General features: G+C 44.7%; 1 protein-coding gene across 5 annotated transcripts in view; it reads left to right on the plus strand.

Annotated features, from left to right (window-relative positions):
- The window catches only part of TCHP (trichoplein keratin filament binding), an 81,549-nt gene extending 59,134 nt beyond the window's left edge, over positions 1-22,415 (plus strand). For all 5 annotated transcript variants that reach the window (XM_073582635.1, XM_073582634.1, XM_073582636.1 and 2 more), the window contains 2 exons: positions 6,102-6,245; positions 19,789-22,415. In XM_073582635.1, coding sequence (XP_073438736.1) covers positions 6,102-6,245; positions 19,789-19,821 — 177 coding nt within the window. In that variant the 3' untranslated portion in view covers positions 19,822-22,415. The remainder of the gene's footprint in view (positions 1-6,101; positions 6,246-19,788) is intronic.
- Positions 22,416-23,418: the final 1,003 nt, after the last annotated feature.

Raw genomic sequence — 23,418 nt, forward strand, 5'->3', positions numbered from 1 at the left:
AAGGGATCATTGGTATGGAATTTAGGGCAAATCCACTCTGCGCTTTGGTATTGACCCCAGGCCCTTCTTAAAGGGATCTCCGGTATGGAAGTCAGGGCAAATCCATCCAGCGCTTTAATTCTGACCCCAGGCCTCTCTTAAAGAGATCCCCGGTATGGAAGTCAGGGCAATAGCCTTCAAATGCTCTGGTACTGACCCCAGGCTCTTTTAAAGGGATCTCATGTATGGAAGTGAGGGCAAATCCCTTGGCGCTCTGATTCTGACCTCAGGGTTCTATTAAAGGGATCATTGGTATGTAAGTCAGGGCAAATCCACTCAGCGCTCTGGTTCTGATCCCAGGCTCCCTTAGAGGGATCCCCGGTATGGAAGTTAGGGCAAATCCACTCAGCGCTCTGGTTCTGACCCAAGTCCCCTCTTAAAGGGATCCTCGGTACGGAAGTGAGGGAAAATCCACTTGCGCTTTGATACTGACCCCAGGCCTCTCGTAAAGGGATCTCCGGTAAGGAAGTTAAGGTAAATCCCTCAGCGCTCTGATTCTCACCCCAGGCTTCTATTAAAGGGATCATTGGTATGGAAGACAGGGCAAATCCACTCAGCGCTCTGGTTCTGACTCCAGGCTAACGGGATTATGTGGGATATTAGTGGTAATTGTCCGGTGGCTCTGGCTGATGGGATGATGAGGAATATTATGGGTAGTAGTCCGGTAGCTCTGGCTGACGGGATGATGTGGGATATTAGTGGTAGTAGTCTGGTGGCTCTGGCTGATGGGACGATGTGGGATATTATGGGTAGCAGTCCGGTGGCTCTGGCTGATGGGACGATGTGGGATATTATGGGTAGCAGTCCGGTGGCTCTGGCTGATGGGACAATGTGGGATATTAGGGATAGTAGTCCGGTGGCTGTGGCTGATGGGACGATATGGGATATTAGTGGTAGTTGTCTGGTGGCTCTGGATGATGGGATGATGTGGGATATTATTGGTAGTGGTCCGGTGGCTCTGGCTGATGGGATGATGTGGGATATTAGGGGTAGTAGTCCGGTGGCTCTGGCTGACGGGATGATGTAGGATATTAGGGGTAGTAGTCCGGTGGCTCTGGCTGACGGGATGATGTAGGATATTAGGGGTAGTAGTCCGGTGGCTCTGGCTGATGGGATGATGTGGGATATTAGGGATAGTAGTCCGGTGGCTCTGGCTGATGGGATGATGTGGGATATTAGGGGTAGTAGTCTGGTGGCTCTGGCTGATGGGATGATGTGGGATATTAGGGATAGTAGTCCGGTGGCTCTGGCTGATGGGATGATGTGGGATATTAGGGGTAGTAGTCCGGTGGCTCTGGCTGACGGGATGATGTGGGATATTAGGGGTAGTAGTCCAGTGGCTCTGGCTGATGGGATGATGTGGGATATTAGGGATAGTAGTCCGGTGGCTCTGGCTGATGGGATGATGTGGGATATTAAGGGTAGTAGTCCGGTGGCTCTGGCTGATGGGATGATGTGGGATATTAGGGGTAGTAGTCCGGTGGCTCTGGCTGACGGGATGATGTGGGATATTAGGGGTAGTAGTCCGGTGGCTCTGGCTGATGGGATGATGTGGGATATTAGGGATAGTAGTCCGGTGGCTCTGGCTGATGGGATGATGTGGGATATTAGGGGTAGTAGTCTGGTGGCTCTGGCTGATGGGATGATGTGGGATATTAGGGGTAGTAGTCCGGTGGCTCTGGTTGACGGGATGATGTGGGATATTATGGGTAGTAGTCTGGTAGCTCTGGCTGATGGGATGATGTGGGATATTATAGTGAATGTGACTATGCGGAGTGGGCGGGGCTCTACACTCAGCTTTGTATATATAGATATAATCATTATAATTTGTTATAACTAGCCACAGTTAGTTACTATGCCCGGGCAGCGCCGGGCTCTTCAGCTAGTATATTAGAAAGCAATACTGGGAATCGGTGGCTTTGTGTGCCTGTAATTCAAAAAAATGTCCTTTTCTACATGGTTTCTGAGGTTTGTGCTACTACACTGGGGAACACAATTTTCGTTGAGTTAGATTTGACACTTAGTAAAAAATAACGTTTGGCTTCTGAATCCAAAGGTAACCCCAGTTTTTCTCTATCACAACTTCTTAAGCTACAGGATACCCTCCCTTTGTCTCCAAAACAATACAAAATCTACATACAACGGAAAATAATGAAAAAAATAACCTGAATGTAATGTTTATTTGTTCATACAAAGGATATTTTGTTACTCAAAGTCAAATTGTGTGTAAGCAGTAATGTTAGGAAGCCGTTAAGGTAACAATTTCCACATATAGCCTTTCCTGGAGAGTTTAATCTGTGGAAATTCTTGCCTGATGCGCCAACAACAATAGTCAGCCATCATATGTACATTCCATCTACTCTGATACCGTCCCTCCATGACCTTCAAATGTTGGTGGATGGCTATGCAGAAAATGCACCTTCATGCTCACTTTGCAACCAAGCATTTTGGACAAATTCGGTGTAACTGTTTGCTCGTGTATTTCTAAGAAAGTCCTTGACAAGGTCTTTGAATGATGGCCAAGCATTTTTTTGGAGCTCTGACATTGTCCCAATGAAATGTTCATCTTTGATGAGTTGCTGAATCTGTTGACCATCAAACACATTGGCCTTTATTTTTTTTCAAATGACAGGCTAGGAAATGCCAAAAATTAGATACTTGAAACAGTCTCCTTCAGGTGGCGAAGCTTTAACGAATTGCTTCATGAGACCCAGTTTCATGTGCAGAGGTGGGAATATGATGTTCTTTCTGTCAACAAGTGGCTGATGTACAATGTTGATGTTGCCAGGTTTGAGGTCAGATCTTGGAGGCCAATGCGTCCCTCATGCACTGATAACATGGATATTTGGTGTATCCACATTGCTAACCAAGAAATAAACATATTAATATAAGGTCAACACAGATGATCCAATTGTATTTGTGATATTGCAACAACTCAGTGACTCTCTTTATCTCTCTGTGTTCTTCACATAGAGAAACTGAATAGCCATTTGGGACAGCGCCAAATAAATTGTCGTTGTGGAGGAAGACACACTTTAGGCTGGTTTCACATTAGCGCTTTTTAAGCGCACGCACGGCCGGGGGTAGCTCCGCCCTCGAGCCGGCTCTCTGCCCGGCGTGCCCGCCCCTTGCTTGTAGCGCCGCCTCCTAGCGCACAGCGGCGCCTGCGATCGGTGCACCCCATCTTTAGCATAGGGTGCGCAGATTGTGCGCAGGCCGTGCGCTAGTTGCGCTTTGACCTGCGCTGCGCACTTTTGACGGTGCGCCGTGCGCGCCAAAATCAAACTTTTTGGATTTTGGCGCGCACGGCGCACCGTCAAAAGTGCGCAGCGCAGGTCAAAGCGCAACTAGCGCACGATCTGCGCACCCTATGCTAAAGATAGGGTGCGCCGATCGCAGGCGCCGCTGTGCGCTAGGAGGCGGCGCTACAAGCAAGGGGCGGGCACGCCGGGCAGAGAGCCAGCTCGGGGGCGGAGCTACCCCCGGCCGTGCGTGCGCTTAAAAAGCGCGAATGTGAAACCAGCCTTAGACCCATTTCACACATCAGTTTTTTGCCATCGGTCACAATCTGTCGTTTTGTGAAAAAAAACGGATCCAGCGACTGATTCTGCTGGATCCGTTTTTTTCTCATAGACTTGCATTAGCGACGGATGGCCGCACCTTTCATCCGTCGTTCGACGGATCCGTCAGAAATTCTTTGTCTGCCGGTCAGAGACAACGGACATAGCAACGTTTTTTGGTTACGTCGAAAAGTCGTACAGCGACGGATCCAGCGCCATCCGTCGTTGGCTATAATGGAAGCCTATGGGCGCAGGATCCGTCGCTGTCCGTCAAAAGACGGAATCCGGCGACAGATTCCGTTTTTAACACTGAGCGTAATAATTTCTATTCCTTTAATTTATCCCCTACAGCTGGCTTTTCCATTCTGGCACATAAAAAAATTCTCTCTCTCACGAAGCGCAAGGGACAAAGTTTACCCCAAGCTACAGCTGCTGCGGCGGATCCATAAAAAAAAACCAACTCATCTGTCACATCAGTTTTTCACGATCTGCGCAGGATCCGTTTTTTCTGCACTTTGACAGATTGCGACTGATTGGAAAAAACTGATGTGTGAAAGAGGCCTTAGGCTCCCCTTTTAGCTATTGATGAACAGTCGCCATTCATTTGAGTTACATAATGGAATTACCAATTCCTCAATTAAACCATCTTATGTTATGGCTATAGACAATGCCACAGTCACTTCTAATGCATTGCAGAAATGCACTTTCTCTGGATCGAAAGGGTATCTTGATAACTCCTTTTCCAAGCAAGTTTTTCTCATGCATTCTTGACACTAGGAGTTCTGATGCCTTTGTTGATAGTCCCAAATATAGTGCCAAATCGTTCAACTCATTCTGATTAAATCGCTTACAAACAGACATTTTCAGTTTCAAAACCTTTATCATTGCTGTCACTTTGTTTGTCACGTTAATGCTATTCTCGAAAAGAGGGTAATTCAAGGAAAACTGCCACTGGGATTTCAGCTGAATGAGGCACCGAGACGTATAGCTGATGGTAGATTAAGGCTAGTTTCACACTAGCGTTCTCGGGCGCAGGGCTGCCGCTTAGCTCCGCCCCTGGCCGTGCCCCCTCCGGTCAGCTCCTCCTAGGATCGCATGACGCTGCATGCGATCAGCGTACCGTATATTTAGCGTTGGGTACGCTGACCGTGCGCTGGTCGTGCGCTGGTATGATTTTGCTGGCGCTACGCCCTTTTGGCACTGCGCCCAGCACACAAAAATGCAGCACAACTCTATTTTATACATTTTTTCTTGTTATATCCTATTTAGATCAAGAATGGCTTGTCCTAGTAGTGGACAATCCCTTCTTGATCTAAATATTTGGCCCTGATAAAATAATAAAGCTAATACTCACCTACCGTGTTGTTGGCATTCGCATTCCCGGGGCTCATGTGCGATTGTTTTGACACGTGACCCTGGCGCTCAGTTAGCGCTGGCGTCACTATCTCCACCTTCAAACGGATTGAACATGAAGAGGAGTCAGAGATCAGCCAAAGCTCTGACTTCCTCTACATGTTCAATTCATACAAAGGCGGGGACCGTAACGCCAGCGCTGATCGGGCTCCAGGCTCACGTGTCATACAACCGCATGAGAGCCCTTGGGCTGTCAGCACCGACACCCCTGGAACGCCGCCGGCACTGGAGGTGAATATAATTTTTTTTTTTTTTTATTTCATCAGGGCCAAACATTTAGATCAAGATAGGGTTGGCCTAATAGTGGACAACTCCTTTAAGTTTTCACTTTACAAAAGTAACAGTCATTGGAATGATCTCTTGGCTCTCGCCAAACCCTAGCTATACCAAATGGCATCTTATTCAATGTTCCCTACGTCTACATCTGTAAGCTCTGGACACACTGCTTGCACACCTTGTGAGTGGCACAAAACTTATTTTGATCACCAAGTTTCACGTTTAAATATGTAAAATAAGCTTGCTTGATACATGTACTGATGTTTGTCCTTTGACTGAAAATGGTGAAACTGCCACAGATATAACAAAAGGGATCAGAGCTGTTTAGGCACTTGCATTGAGAAATAGCGGAGACAGACATGATCCAAAAGAAAGTAAAGTAAGTCTGTAAATAAAAATAATAAATAAATTCTGCTATCCCCTTGTATACCGACTTGTGGAATACATTTCACTATATAGAGCGGCACACAACCTGTCGCCACACTGTCCCACGTGTAACTGAATAGCCTTCACAAATAACCCGTTGCCGGTCGCTATGGTGATCCTCCACTCCTCCCACCTCGAGGGCGGTGCGCTCTTGGCCAATAGGAGAGTGCTACTGCTACCCTCGATCCAGCCTAGAGTAATCGCATGAAGATAAGTTGTAAAGAGAAAACCCGACGTGATAGAAGAAAAGTAACCTCCGTTTTGAAATCAGCGTGCCTATTTTAGTCTAAGTCGGCAGAAAAATCAAACTCAACAAAAATCATGTCAAAAATTGCTCCCAAGTGTTATAGGTGTACATTATTCTAATACCAAAAAATTAATTACTAGATTTCTGAGCTGCACTTGCAAGAGAGAGAGGCCGTGCTCCGTCTGGAAGAAGAGGAAAGAGAGGAGAAGTTGGCACAGGAAGAAGAAAATTATTTGGAAGAGGAAGAGGCAGGAATCATGACTGAGAGAGGTTATCAGGAAAAGGTAACTTATCCTAGATCTACACCACACAAGTTTTATTAGATGATATTATTATAATGTGCCTGTTAATCTTATTAAAGGGAATCTGTCACCAGGCTTTTTACCCCCTAATTTAATGCAGAGACAGAGACCCCGATTCCAGCAATGTTTTACTTACTGAGCTGTGCTTGCTGTAGTTTTGATATCAACAGGAAATTATCAGTAAAGGACTAGTAAACCTCTTGCCCTGTATAATCCAACTTCACCCCCACCGCTGTCAGCAAAAAGCTGCCAGTGTACACAGAAAGCTGCCAATCGGTGGTGTGGGCAGGGTTATACAGAACTCAGTATTTAGTAGATCTGCAGCAGACAGAACATGTGATTTTATCAAAACTGCAGCAAGCAGTAAAGTAAGTGACATATTGCTGGAATCAGGATCTCTTCTTTTACTGCATGCTGCTCATATGGAATAGCAAAACCCTGGTGACAGACTCTCTTTAAGTATGTGCATAGCAAAAGGTATGGATAAATTGTGCTGCTTGTGCAATATGATCTATCATCCACAAGTTCAAGGGGTTTTTCCAAAAATTGTTTTTATATCTTATAGACTTATCCTAAACATATCAAACTGACAAAATAAACTGTACTTAGCTCACCTACCGCTGCTGAATAGCTGCCTCTGTGCTGCCACCCGGTGTCTGCTGTTAGACTGCAGCTATGATGTAATGACCACAACACACATGACCGCAGCAGCCAATCACTGGGCTCAGCAGTCTCCCGCCCACTATCCCGACATCACTGCTGTAGTTTACCAATAAAGTCCAGGACCACAACAAAAGAAAACAAAATGACAAATTTGCAAAAAATACTCTGCAGTAAAAAACATGACAGTAATCAGCAAGTGCTGTATAACAAATACAGGGTATTTAGTCGATACGTTTTTTGCAAAAAATGTATACCAAGCCGCTTCTCCACGTCACGGTAACCCTTCAAGAAGCAGTCCCTATCTAATGTATTTAAAACCTGAACATATGAACAGTGTCTAAATGAACAGGATACAGACAGGCGCCTCCTAGTATATTGGCTTGTGGTGTAAGACAGCTCATTTATGTGCATGTCACACAGGAGAGGGGTGGGGTCTCCCAAACCATGCGTAGCAAGGAAAAACGGATTAAAAACATATGTGACATGCACAAGTGTGAACAAGTCAGTAAGACAATGCTCACACCACCCAATGGCTGAAAAACAATAGAGCACAAAATGACAAATTTGCAAAAATACTCTGCAGTAAAAAACATGACAGTAATCAGCAAGTGCTGTATAACAAATACAAAACTCTGACTCCATCTCCTTAATTTCTCTGACTTCAATTCTACAGCACTGTCTCACTACTGAGCATGTACATAACGTGCAGCACAGATTCATCTCAGCTCTGACTCCACAGCCCTGCCTCACTACTGAGCATGTACATAAAGTGCAGCACAGATTCATCTCAGCTACGACTCCACAGCCCTGCCTCACTACTGAGCATGTACATAAAGTGCAGCACAGATTCATCTCAGCTACAACTCCACAGCCCTGCCTCACTACTGAGCATGTACATAAAGTGCAGCACAGATTCATCTCACCTCCGACCCCACAGCCCTGCCTCACTACTGAGCATTTACATAAAATGCGGCACAGATTCATCTCAGCTACGACTCCACAGCACTGATCACTACTGAGCATGTACATAAAGTGCAGCACAGATGCATCTCAGCTACGACTCCACAGCTCTGCCTCACTACTGAACATGTACATAAAGTGCAGCACATATTTATCTCAGCTATGACCCCACAGCCCTGCCTCACTACTGAACATGTACATAAAGTGCAGCACATATTTATCTCAGCTATGACCCCACAGCCCTGCCTCACTACTGAGCATGTACATAAAGTGCAGCACAGATTCATCTCAGCTACGACTCCACAACCCTGCCTCACTACTGAGCATGTACATAAAGTGCAGCACAGATTCATCTCAGCTACGACTCCACAGCCCTGCCTCAATACTGAGCATATACATAAAGTGCAGCACAGATTCATCTTGGCTACGTCTCCCACAGCACTGCCTCACTACTGAGCATGTACATAAAGTGCAGCACAGATTCATCTCAGCTACGACTCCACAGCCCTGCCTCAATACTGAGCATATACATAAAGTGCAGCACAGATTCATCTTGGCTACGACTCCCACAGCCCGGACTCACTACTGAGCATGTACATAAAGTGCAGCACAGATGCATCTCAGCTACGACTCCACAGCTCTGCCTCACTACTGAACATGTACATAAAGTGCAGCACAGATTTATCTCAGCTATGACCCCACAGCCCTGCCTCACTACTGAGCATGTACATAAAGTGCAGCACAGATTCATCTCAGCTACGACTCCACAACCCTGCCTCACTACTGAGCATGTACATAAAGTGCAGCACAGATTCATCTCAGCTACGACTCCACAGCACTGCCTCACTACTGAGCATGTACATAAAGTGCAGCACAGATTCATCTCAACTACAACTCCACAGCCCTGCCTCACTACTGAGCATGTACATAAAGTGCAGCACAGATTCATCTCAGCTACGACTCCACAGCCCTGCCTCAATACTGAGCATATACATAAAGTGCAGCACAGATTCATCTTGGCTACGACTCCCACAGCACTGCCTCACTACTGAGCATGTATATAAAGTGCAGCACAGATTCATCTCAGCTACGACTCCACAGCCCTGCCTCACTACTGAGCATATACATAAAGTGCAGCACAGATTCATCTCAGCTACGACTCCACAGCCCTGCCTCACTACTGAGCATGTACATAAAGTGCAGCACAGATTTATCTCAGCTACGAAATCCACAGCACTGGTCACTACTGAGCATGTACATAAAGTGCAGCACAGATTCATCTCAGCTACGACTCCACAGCACTGGTCACTACTGAGCATGTACATAAAGTGCAGCACAGATTCATCTCAGCTATGACCCCCACAGCCCTGCCTCACTACTGAGCAAGTACATAAAGTGCAGCACAGATTCATCTCAGCTATGACCCCCACAGCCCTGCCTCACTACTGAGCATGTACATAAAGTGCAGCACAGATTTATCTCCGCTACGAAATCCACAGCACTGGTCACTACTGAGCATGTACATAAAGTGCAGCACAGATTCATCTCCGCTATGACCCCACAGCCCTGCCTCACTACTGAGCATGTACATAAAGTGCAGCACAGATTCATCTCAGCTACGACTCCACAGCCCTGCCTCACTACTGAGCATGTACATAAAGTGCAGCACAGATTCATCTCAGCTATGACTCCACAGCCCTGCCTCACTACTGAGCATGTACATAAAGTGCAGCACAGATTTATCTCAGCTACGAAATCCACAGCCCTGCCTCACTACTGATCATGTACATAAAGTGCAGCACAGATTCATTTCAGCTATGACCCCACAGCCCTGCCTCACTACTGAGCATGTACATAAAGTGCAGCACAGATTCATCTCAGCTACGACTCCACAACCCTGCCTCACTACTGAGCATGTACATAAAGTGCAGCACAGATTCATCTCAGCTACGACCCCACAGCTCTGCCTCACTACTGAACATGTACATAAAGTGCAGTACAGATTCATCTCAGCTACGACTCCCACAGCCCTGCCTCACTACTGAGCATGTACATAAAGTGCAGCACAGATTCATCTCCGCTACGACTCCACAGCCCTGCTTCACTACTCAGCATGTACATAAAGTGCAGCACAGATTCATCTCAGCTACGACTCCACAGCACTGCCTCACTACTGAACATGTACATAAAGTGCAGTACAGATTCATCTCAACTACGACTCCACAGCCCTGCCTCACTACTGAGCATCTACATAAAGTGCAGCACAGATTCATTTCAGCTGACTGCCTCACTACTGAGTATGTACATAAAGTGCAGCACAGATTCATCTCAGCTAAAAGCCCAGATCCTTAGATCAGGAACAGGACATTTATAGGACACTAGCTGAAGACCCCGGCACTGCCCGGGCATAGTAACTAACTGTGGTTAGTTATAACAGATTATAATTATCCTCCATCCCATAGTCCCGTGCCCATATACCCATCACACATCCTCCATCCCATAGTCCCATGCCCATATACCCATGATACATATTCTCCATCCCATAGTCACATGCCCATATACCCATCATACATATTCATCCCATAGTCCCGTGCCTATATACCCATCATACATATTCGCCATCCCATAGATGAGTGCCCATATACCCATCACACATCCTTCATCTCATAGTCCAATGCCCATATACCCATCATACATATCCTCCATCCCATAGTCCCGTGCCCATATACCCATCATACATATCCGCCATCCCATAGTCCCGTGCCCATATACCCATCATGCATATCCTCCATCCCATAGTCGAGTGCCCATATACCCATCCATACATCCTTCATCTCATAATCCCATGCCCATATACCCATCATACATATCCTCCATCCCATTGTCCCGTGCCTATATACCCATCATACATATCCTCCATCCCATAGTCCCGTGCCCATATACCCGTCATACATATCCTCCATCCCATAATCCAGTGCCCATATACTCATCACACATCCTCCATCCCATAGTCCCGTGCCCATATACCCGTCATACATATCCACCATCCCATAGTCCAGTGCCCATATACCCATCACACATCCTCCATCCCATAGTCCCGTGCCCATATACCTGTCATACATATCCTCCATCCCATAGTCCCGTGCCCATATACCCGTCGTACATATCCTCCATCCCATAGTCCGGTGCCCATATACTCATCACACATCCTCCATCTCATAGTCAACCATTATGACATCATAATGAGCGGCGGCAGGGCTTGCAACCTATGATGACATCAGTGTCGCCATGGCAACCATTGTGACATCATAATGAGGGGCGGGGCTTGACGCGCACACACTTTTTCCCCAGTATGTAGATAGGGGCAAAATTGTTTGGTCAATTGGAACGCGCGGGGTTAAAATTTCGCCTCACAACTTAGCTTAGGACGCACTCGGGGTCCAGTCGTGCGACTGTGCCAAATTTTGTGGCTGTAGCTGCGACGGTGCGGATGCCTATCCCGGACATACACACATACACACACACACATACATACACACTTTGAGCTTTATATATTAGATGTCATAACTTTCCCAAATTCATCTGAAAGCATTTACAGCACATCCTACATTGTACTATTGTACACAATTTATTTTATATTGTTCATTTTATACTGACTCCACCAAAATGGACATTGACTCCACAGCCCTGATAGAAACATTTATTTGAAAACCTTTTGACTAAAGTCTGATTCCTGTGTATATAAAGTAGCAATTTTCAACCATTTCAACCACTCTTCAGATTTTGTATTATTCTATGCCTAAAGAAGAGATCTGAGTAGTCTCGAAAGCTTGCAATGTGTTACCATCTTTTCAGTTAGCCATTAAAAGGTATCAACCATTGAGGACTCTCAATCCTGAATATTTTTCAACCATTTGCAGGAATTTCTGAAACCATTTAGCAGTGCATTTTTGTTAAGGTTTGTGCTTGTATTGACCAAAACGAAGTTGCCATCCATCTGTTGGCCAATAGCAGTTTACGGCCAGGTTCATACAATCAGCGCTTGTAAGCCATGAACAGGAGTGAGCTTGTGTCATGGAAAAAGTGGCAATTTTCCATGTAGTTTTCACAAATCATTTGACCAATGGAAGGCTGGACAAACCTGTAGACTGGGTTGTATGAGTTTGCCCCTCTGGTGAAGCCGATTGTGGTTGTAAGGCCGGGGTCACACTAAGCGACGTAAAATACGGTCAGTATTTTACATGCGTAATACGGAGAAATGTCCCCTAAATAGTGCTCCGTATGTCATCCGTAATCAAGGTGTGGTCACGTATTTTGCGCATGTAAACATCCGTGTATAATCCGTATGCCGAGATTTTCTCGCAGGCTTGCAAAATGGACATTTAACGGTTTTGAGGCCTGGTAACTATTTAAATCATCAGCCTGCACCCTATTTATTGGCTCTGGAACAAACAGGTGGCTGCCTCCATTCTGTCCATTTGTGACCTTGCCTTGACTAGGTGTGTTGGTGTTGTATGTGCAACATGGCAGACAGTCTGAGTTTCCACACAACTGAGCAGGTTCTCTTCAACTGGCTTTTGTCACGCCGCTTTGGCCACCCATACCCAGTGATAGTGGATCCGCGGAGGAGGAGACGCAGGTGGGTCCATCCACTTTTGAGGCAGCGACTCACAAGAGGTCATTTTCACCGCCTCTATTCTTCTCTGCGGGAGCATCCTGCAAAATTCAACCAATACTGTCGCATGAGCCTTGCAACATTTGATCTACTCTTGGAGACACTTCGCCCTGGGATAACCTTTCAGGACACAAGGATGCGCAAAGCTATATCTGCAGAGGAGCGACTTCTACTCACATTACGGTATGTACTACACAACCACATTCTCTATGTTAAGATGTGTTGCCCAATGTATGTTTTGTTTTGGATTAGAGAATAATTTTGTTGCCCTCATCTTAGACCATATATATTTAAACTTACAGACCAGAATGTTATGTGTAATATGTACTTAATATCACGTAGTCATTGTGCTAGAAAATATGTGTGTTAGTAGATATGAAACAAAAAAAAGTTTGGTATGTATGTAGCTGGTATTCTTATCATTTTTCCCTTGTAAAATGTTCCATTTCTGTTGTTCTTCAGCTTCCTGTCTACTGGCCTGTCTTATGCCGCCCTCCACCATGAGTTTCTCATTGGAAGATCTACCATTTCTGGCATAGTGAGGTCAACATGTACAGAAATCTGGACAAGACTCCATCAAGTCGTCATGCCCGAGCCCAGGATGGAAGACTGGTTGAGGATATCAAGGGACTTTGAGGAGGAATGCCAGTTTCCAAATTGTATTGGGGCCCTGGATGGCAAACATGTACGGGTGCGTAAGCCGCCGAACTCTGGCTCCTAATTCTTCAATTATGAACAATACTTTTCTGTTGTATTGTTGGCTGTGGCCGACCCTCAATACAAGTTTATAATTATTGACATTGGGGCCTATGGAAGGACGGGAGACTCTCGAGTCTTCAATACTTCCATTATGGGTCGGCGGCTACACACCAGCCAGTTGGATCTATCTCCACCACGCCAGCTACCAGGCTCCACTCAAGAATCAGTCCCTTATGTCCTTGTGGCAGATGAGGCGTTTCAGTTAACGCGCAATGTCATGAGGCCATATCCCCGGCGCAACCTGGAGAATTTTTAACTTGCGCCTTTCACGTGCTCGGCGACTGGTCGAGTGTTCCTTTGGCATCCTTTGTGCCAAATGGCGGGTACTCCAGTCTGCCATTCAGCTGAGTGAACAAAATGTTAATGAAGTTATAAAAGCATGTGTCGTTCTTCATAACTTCACCAGGATACATGATTGTTCCTCCTCTGCTGGTGTTGTGCGTGGGTCAGACAATGTGCATAGGGCGAGACCAGCTATCAACCATCAACGTAGACCGCTCTCTGGGCTCAAAGTGTGTCATATTTTTACAAACTACTTTGTCATCTGAGGGAGAAACTTCTTGGCAAGAGCATGCTGTGTCTATGTTATAATTTTTTTGTTTATGTCTGTGTAAATATATATATTTTAACCCCTTATGATTCTCTGACTGTTTAATTGCTTTGGTAAGCGTACGTTAGTATGCTGACACCTTTTTTTAGAATTGAGACAGAGACGTAAAATGTAGTAGACAAATGTTTACTTTTGCCTTATTTTTTTTTTGTTTTGAAAAACATATTGCCATATGATAAATGTGGCAATGGCCCAAAATGGCCTTTTTGCAGATGTGAAAATTTTGAAACAAAACATTTTCAGAAAAGCAAAAATACAACAAAACCATTATGCAAGACCAAAATGGCTACATTACAAATTTTGGTAGGTCGGGGGAGGAGAAGGCGGAATACCAGCCTGTGTTTGCTGCTGGCTACTTTGGCCAACTTGGCCATTGCCCTGTGTGGGGGCATAATGTTGCCCGTGATGTGGATAGTGTACTGCCTCCTGGGATTGTTGTGGGTACTGGGCTGACTGAAATTGTAGAGGGACCTCTTGTTGGGGCTGATAGGCCCGTGGCTCATACCCACCAAAATAGCCATGTCGTCCCCAACCAGGTTGGGACCAGCCTCCAACACTGGGTGGGAACAAGTAGCCATATTGGTGAGGTTGGCTAGAGCCAGACATATGTGGCTGCTGTGGGAAAGGTTGGGTAGGGGGAGGAAGGGGGGTGAGGTGTAGGCACATGTATTTGAGGATCCTCAGAGCCTCCTTGAGCAAGCATGTGTGTGGGGTGTCTAAGGCGCATTAGATTCCTTGGGGAAAGCTGCCACCTCTCCAGATATTCTAATAACTCATATGGGGTATTGGGGTGTGTGCTTGCATCAAGCAGGATCTGAAAACATCCTCGAATACGTAGCCTCACCTCACGGGAAAGGGCCCGAAGATAACGGGCCAGGCTACGTGAGTACGCCTACTCGCCATCATCATTTTTGACTCTAGCCAGATAGTTCAGTACCCCTGTGTCAACATTGGTACGGGTATCTTGGGCAGGGATCTGGCGCCTTCTTCTTCGTCGCCGGGATGGTTCAGCAGGCTGTGGGGAGCCCTGGATCTGGGCAGTTGGGCTGCTGCTGATGTTGCCCTGCTCCTCCTGTTTGGCGGATGGTGCTGCAGCAGACGGTCCTGCTTGTGGATGTAGTCCTGGTGGTGGGGATTGTGGTGCAGGCACTGGGTTTTCCGGAGAGGAATCTTCACCCATGCTTCTTGGAGGGGGAGAAGATGGGCCAGCCACCTCTTCTGCTCCAGCCACAGGATCAATTATGGCCTCTGTATCTGGGACAGTTTCTCTCTTTGTAAGGTTGGACTGAGTTCTGTTATGAAATCAAACAGAGCCAAAATTCTAAACATTAGTTTTGTCCCGGTAAAGTATCTGTGTAATGTGGTGTGAGGTATCTACTTACGGTGTCAGATCCAGAATAGGAGCGAGGAAGGAGAGACGATCATAATAAATATATTTTCGCTTTGTGTGGCCCGCATCACCACTCCTGGCCCGCTGCTGACGTTCCCGCCTGTATTGGTCGCGGATGCTTCACCAGCGTCTCATCACATCTTCCACTGCAATGTGACAGGAAATATAAAGTTCACATATTTGCTTGCTAAAATTTGCTACAAGTAGCCTAGGCATGTGGCCTTCTAGGGTGTGCTTTCTACCCAGGGTGGCGTATATAATTGGGGCATCCAGGCCAGATACACAGGGTCACAATAGTTCAGGGGTCAAGTAACTACACTTAATAACTTGGTTGGCTAGGAGGATGAGGAGCTTGTGGCCTGGGCCAAATTATGTCAGTGTAAAACCATGGGTCACATAGAAATCTACCCGCCTCATGAGGCAAAAAGGCCAACCACAGGAAGGGTGGGGGGGCCCTGATTCTAAATGCCTTTTTTGATGTGAGGTAATTTTTAACACTTTTTGGGTTGTACTTACTCAGTTGCTGCTGCTGCTCCTCACGTGGCCGATCACCAAAATCGTGGAACATCTGGAGACATATGCGCCTCCATGACGCCTCCTTTCTTGCCCGGTTGGCATAATGGGCATCACGTTGGTCCCAGATTTCTGGCCGCTCCTGCACTAATACAATAAGCATCTCCACATTGAGGAAGTATGGTGCCGTGACACTGCAGGACTCCGTGGAGGCGGACTTCCTGGATGTCTGGAGAGCTTTTTGAGCTAATTAGCATGTCTAAGCTTCCTGATGATGGATTGGCCCATTTCCTGTCACCTGCCAAAAGACCTGCGTATTTCTCACAAGTCACACGTGTGCTCCGTGTGTAATCCATATTTTTTGCGCACCCATAGACTTGCATTGGCGTACTACGGGCGTAGTATGCTGACAATCGCAGCATGCTGTGATTGGCACGGACCGTAGAATACGGACGAGAAATATACGGCTGGTGCGAGGGACCCCATAGAGAATCATTTGTCCGTGTGTAATGCGTGCTTTTAACGCCTCTCACTCGTCCGTATTTCACTCTAATGTGACCCTGGCCTAAGGCCACGTTCACAGCTCCAGTATTTGGTCAGTATTTCACATCAGTATATGTAAGCCAAAACCAGGAGTGGGTGATAAATACAGAAGTGATGATGTGTCTCTGATTGTTCCACTTGTGCTTTTCGCTTACACATACTGATGTAAAATACTGACCAAATACTGACCAAATACTGAAGGTGTGAACATACCCAAAAGATGACTCTTCACTTTATCTAGTAAGATTAGGACGGTGATCATGCTGAACTCACTATGTGGTCAGCACTTCAGCCTTGAAGTTTTATTTTTGGATGGAATGAGAAGATTTAGTGTACCCCCACTGTATTTGGTGTGGATTAAGTATTATCATCTGATCATCTAGTAATGTCAGCTGAAAAACATTTGGATTTTGTTTGTTTTTTTTAAAGAATGTTTTTATTAAAATTTTTCAGATTACAAAAACACATGATGTACGAGGGGTGATCCAAAAGTAATGATAATCAATAATAAACACAATGAATATAGTCAAACAATTTTTTTATTTTTCCACATAGTCTCCTAACAAGTCTATACATTTAGTCCATCTCTTTTCTAAACTTAGAATTCCCTTTGAAAAAAAATTCTTGATCTTGACCCTCAAAAAACTCCCCAACAGCGGTTATCACGTCGCTATTGTCGTCAAATTTCTTGCCCCGGAGGTGTTCCTTGAGCCGAGGAAAGAGAAGTCACTGGGGGCTAGATCTGGCGAATAGGGGGGGTGTTCCACCAGTTCAAAGTCCGCTTCTTGAATGGTAGCCATGGCAAGTGCAGCTTTGTGAGCCGGTGCGTTATCTTGGTGAAACAGCACTCCAGCCCGCAGTTTGCCGCGCCTTTTCTCCTTGATAGCCTCCCGCAATCTTCTAATTTGTTCTGCGTAGTAGGAGCCCGTAATAGTGGCTCCCTTCTCCAAATAGTCCACCATAATTCCTTCAGCGTCCAAAAAAACGGACGCCATAACCTTCCCTGCTGAGCTTGACACTTTGAATTTCTTCGGCGTCGGTTCGTCGGCTCGTTTACATGTCATCGATTGTTGTTTAGTTTCGGGATCAAAGTGGTGGATCCAGGTCTCATCCATGGTCAAAAAACGTGACAAAAAATTCTCCTTGTCTGCTTGGAACTTTTCGAGAAATGTCAACTCGTTTCTTCTTTTGCTCGTCGGTTAACATTTTTGGCACCCAACGCGCGGAGACCTTTCTCATATGCAACTCTTTTGCAAGGATTCTTTGAATTCTGCCATATGAGATCCCTGTGACCTCAGCTACATGCCTGATAGTCACTCTTCAATCTGCCAACACAACTTCTTCAGCTTTTTTCACGTTTTCTTCATTGAGGGACGTGGATGGGCGTCCTTCGCGATGTTCATCTTCCGTCGATGTTCTTCCCAGCTTAAATTCCTTGGTCCAGCGTGCAACTGTGGAATATGGAGGAGAAGAGTCCCCCAATGTTTCCACCAAGTCGCTGTGTATGTCTTTGGTAGACATTTTTTTCAAGCAGAGGTATTTGATGACAGCTCTGAGCTCGTTTTTTTCCATTTTGATGTTAACTCCTTGGCAGTTCATATTCAAATGAATGTAGCTCCCAGGAATCGTGGCCTATTTAAGTGATTTTTTTTTCCTGGACTAGTGGGTACCTAAGAGAGAAGAAAACATTTTATTTTAATTTCTGTGTGCAATAGAAATAACCGATTATCATTACTTTTGGATCGCCCCTCGTATATAAACAATGGAAATAAAGTAATAAGTGATGGATTGGTTGATTTGACTAAAGAGAAACTGTTTTATATATAACCTTTATGACATAAGTCAATGAAGTAATATAAATTACTATTCAATAACTTAATGAACATTAAAGTAAACTTTAACCCCTTCACGTCATATGATGTATATTTACAACATATGTCGTCTCCCTGACTTTGATGTGGGCTGCGGCGCTGAGCCCATTTCTTTCCTCGCACTTGATGGTTGATTTAATCAGCTGTCATGTGCCTTATAAAACTGTTAAAAATAAAACCCGTAATAAAAATACACATATTTGGTATCATTGCTTTCAGAAATCTCTGATCTATCGAAATATAAGGTAAATTAATCTGATCAGTAATATAGTAAATAAAAAAAACAATTGTGGAATTGCATTTTTTTGCAATTTCCCCACACATGGAATTTTTTTTTCTTTACCCCTCTCCCATCAAGGAGAATTATAGTGATTGTAGAGGAAATAGTAAAGAGTATAGTAATAGAGGAGCTCATCCTCGTGGTGTGTGGCTTTGTGACTCAATGTCACAGACATAATATGTAGCGGAAAATTAAGGCAACGTTATCGGAGGATCCCCCATCAACAGCCTTTGTTGAAAGCATCTGGTTGGCGAGTAAAGGTTCTATAAAACATTTTTTATGTCTCACATTGTAAGGATACATAGACTATACTAACTGTGGAGACACGGAGGAGTCAGCGGGTGCTCTATTCCATGGGCCAAGACGGCATGGACCAGGGCCCATCCCATTGAACGCCCGCGTTCCTTTTTACCGTGAGCTTTATACTACTCAGACAACACAGCGCGAAAACAGTGTGGCAATACCTTATTAACCCACTAAACAAACAATAACATAGAATAGTCACAGCAAAATACCCCAGGATGATGCAAATTACTGAGTCTCATCTTTCCGCTGACCCACCGAGTTTAGAGCAGTTGTGATTTCGGAGTTTCCAGGGCTGACTATCCCCACCAGTGGCAACCCGTTTTTTTGCGCGCACCCACAGAGAGGAGGTAACAACAAGCTTAGGAATCTGACAGGTGACCGGATGATTCTAACCTGGCTTCTCCGCACATATCCATTGGTTCTTTGATCAATGGAGCAGATCTGTATTCTTCCAGCTGGGGCCGTGGTCCCCTAAGCTGACATCCTGTAGATGTCAGATATGTACCCCTCTTGATGGAGCCATGTTGACATCAATCTGCATAGTTAGTCCTTCTCTGTTTTGCATGTCAACAAGCCACAGGACCCACATAATGGATAATCAACATGTTTAGCAAACAACCGTTGTTCAGTCACCCTGCATTCCTGTCTTGCAGAGATCACAGACAATACATTAAAATAAACATCAACTCAAGTGTTAACATTCAAAGAACATGACAATAGTCCATGTTTCCTGACCAACCAAAGAAAAGAAAAAACACAAATTCAGAAGTCAACATCCTGACCTACTGAAAATTGATGTCGGGATAAATTAGATTAAATGTTGTGTCGCCACACTAACCATAGACGCTTTTTTAATTAGGGGAAGGACAATGGAGATTTATTGCATTGAAAAGTGATACAGATGCCACGTCTAATGTTGTATATATTAATGATTTCCAACTTTTCTGTTTTGCAGGTGTTTAGCCGCCCACGGCCTGCTTGGTCTTAACAGATAAGGTGTACCAGGACTGTCGATAGCACAAAAAGAGGACATTTTGTTTGCTTTCTCTTTCCTATGTACAAGACTTGTAAATACTCTAGAGTTTGTGTGTGAATATTCCTATAATGCAATATTAGCTGACATTATTGTATCAATAGAAAGGGTTGTTTAGATAGAACAAGTTATCACCTAGCCATAGAACTGATTGCTGGGGGTCTGTGCCAGGGACCCTCGCTGAACAGCAGGAGGAGGAATTTATATTCTCATTACAAGATGGAGCGGCAGGTCGGATGCTAGAACTTCGCCTGTACTTCATTGTAACGGGGATAAATGTTCCCTGTTCTGCCCATCGGTGTGGGTCGGACCCCCACTGACCAACAACTTATTGCCAGTCTTATGGATAAGGAGTACGGTAACTTGTTTTCACTGGACAATCCTTGGAACTTTATTTCTAGCATGCCTCTATGCTGCCACCTTGTGGTGGTAAGTATTTTTTAAGCTTCTGCAAGAGGTAAAAATTTGACAGGTCCTAGTTTTGGACATACATGACATGCTTGTTTCCCACTATGAAGCTAAACAATTTTTTTTTTGTGTTAGGCGATAACCTTTGACTTTTTTCTAATCATGCACCGTGTCTGGTATCTCTCCTTTAGAAACTGAATGCATACATGAATTCTGTTTATAATGGTAGTCTCACAGTGGGCAGCTACATGTGACTTATAAGCACTGTCCATGTGCGTTTGTTTGTTTTTTTCTGGTGGTTCAGCGTTTTAGAATGAAATCTATGGCCCCTGTCGTAAGGTACTATAAACAAAATCTGGAATTAAACAAATAGGGAAAAAATGGAATGATTTGGATCTGCAGCAGTACTAGGTTTGCGTCTAAAACGCTGACCATGACTCTCCTGTGTGAACGAGGCCTACCCTTGTTGTGAAAAGAATAAGGTTATTTCTACTTGCTTGTGTTTTTACACAGCCGTCAGGACAAAGTACCAACCCACAAATTACAGAAAATGATGTAGAAACCACAATTTTGAAAGGATCACTGAGCGTTCAAGTAACTATTGAGAATAAGCTGTCCTGTGTGTGTACATGAGGAATAAAACTGACTTCTTTTCTACATATATATGTAATTTGCTGCAATGATCTCTCCCATAGATGGCTCAGCACAGGGGTTGGGGGGGGGGTCGTGCTCTTAATTCACTTTTTTGATCACAGAAAGAAGCTAAAGCAACATGGAGAACATTATACAGCAGAGCTGAGCTGTCTTAATCTGAATCGAGCTCTGATGTGAGCTAAAACACATGTTACAGAGCAGCATGATATTTTAGGTGTCCCTCTAACCCCTTCCCTCTGCATAGAAGATAATGGGCTGTCTCCTCTGAGAATGGTGGACATGAAATGATTTTTCACAATGGAGGACAAGTTCCGGGGGGAGGGGAAGAAGAGGCTGATAAGTGGGGAAGGAAACTGATTTCTCCTATAAGATACACTACAAAGTTTCAGATAGTTGTATCTACTATTGATTTATGAAAAGTTAGTTGAAAGTACAGCTCCTTTTTAGCAAAGGAAACCTCGTACCTAAAATAAACTTTGCTTGGGGGTGGGCTATAAGCATTTCTTAATTTTCACCCATCTGGTGGCTGCCTTGCTGATAATTTTTTTTTTACCTTATGGACAGCAAAGTTGACAAAGACCATAAAACACAATAAAAATTCACAGTGGACAAAAAACAAAAGCTATAGTAACAACTGGAAACAACTCTAGTACTACCACTCAGACAGTCTTCTCACCAGAAGTGATGACATCCACCAGAATCCTCACCCTGGAGCCAATCAGTGGCCACAATGCCATCACTTCATGTTGTGCAGAGACTGTTGGGACTGCTAATGCTGGACTGGATTCTACGGGTGAATATAAGTTATTTTATCAGCATGGCTCCCAACTGTGAACTGTAAAAATAGAATAAAAAACCCCTGTAATGGGAATGTCAACTTTTTACTACTCCGAGAGCAGATTAATATAGGGGCAGAGAGGAGACCCTGATTCCAGTGATCTGTCACGTACTGAGCTGCTTGCTGTCTTTTTTTTTTTATTATATAAAATCCCTGTTTTCTCTACTGGAGATCTACCAGTTCTCCGATTGCTGACCTCTGTTTAATCCCACCCACACCATTGATTGGCAGCTTTCTGCCCAATGTACAGTATTCACAGGAAGCTGCCAATCAGCAGTGAGAGCAGGGTTATTCCGAGCTCATGAATATGCCTATTTGGCAGCAGGATTATTAGTCCTCTAATGATAATCGCTTGCTGATAAAACTGTGATTTTATAAAAACTATATTGAGCAGACCAGTAAGTGACACATCCCTGGAACCAGAGTTTCTGACCCTAAATTATGCTGCTCTCAGAACAGATTCCCTTTAAGTTTTTTTTTAAAATTCTGGTTAAAGGTGCATATATGCAGCAATGCAGATATTGTACTATAGGCTTCTTTATTGGACTTGCATCACTTTGTAAGTACTTATTTATTCCATTTGTGTTTATGACTTGAATTAACTCTTCATTCTGATATTTTATTTGAATAAAACTATTTTCTGAAAGAATGTTTCTCATAAGTGGAGTCATACAGATGAAAGGCTGGGGGCATGTGATCGCTGCATGCACCCTGCGAACAGGTAATTGAAGCAGGTTATCTGATGAAGAGCAGACATGGAGTGTGTACACAGTAATTAACAGGTCGCTGTCAGTTTTGAATAACCATCTGGGCCAGCAGTTGTCCTGTATGCCTTCACTGGTAGATAGGTGTTAAGGCCCCTTTACATTTAGCGATGCACCAGCGATCCCGACCACGATACGACCCGGTCAGGATCGCTGATGCATCGCTAAATGGTCACTAGTGAGCTGCCAAACAGGCAGATCTCACCAGCGATGTAGCGATGCTCGGCGGTCGTACTTACCTTTCAGACGAAGCGATGACCGCCGTCTTCCGCCATCGTCCATGGCTCGCTCGTCGACGCCAGCAGGAAGCCGACGACGATAAATGGACGTGGACGATCTCACGCGATCAGCGATAGCCAGCGGGGGAGCCGGTCGGAGGTAAGTATCACATGTAGCGATATCACTGCTGTGTCACAAAATCGGTGACGCGCTAGCGATATCGCTATGTGCACAGCCCCCTTTACTCTGGGGGTGTCAATATTTTCACTTGTTTCTTTTGTATTCCATAGACAACACAAGGTAAAATAATATTTTAAGGTTTTGATTTCTAGTTCTAGCTTTACAGAATCCATGGATACACAGTTGTGGCCAAAAGTATTGACACCCCTGCAATTCTGTCAGATAACACTCAGTTTCTTCCTGAAAATGATTGCAAACACATTCTTTGGTATTATCTACATTTAATTTGTCTTAAATGAAAAAACACAAAAGAGAATGAAGCAAAAAATTGATCATTTCACACAAAACTCCAAAAATGGGCCAGACAAAAGTATTGGCACCCTCAGCCTAATACTTGGTTGCACAACCTTTAGCCAAAATAACTGCGACCAACCGCTTCCGGTAACCATCAATGAGTTTCTTACAATGCTCTGCTGGAATTTTAGACCA

This window comes from Dendrobates tinctorius, unplaced genomic scaffold (genome assembly GCF_039654945.1).
Source record: "Dendrobates tinctorius isolate UK_male_01 unplaced genomic scaffold, ASM3965494v1 ptg000073l, whole genome shotgun sequence".
In the NCBI taxonomy this organism is placed as follows: domain Eukaryota; kingdom Metazoa; phylum Chordata; class Amphibia; order Anura; family Dendrobatidae; genus Dendrobates; species Dendrobates tinctorius.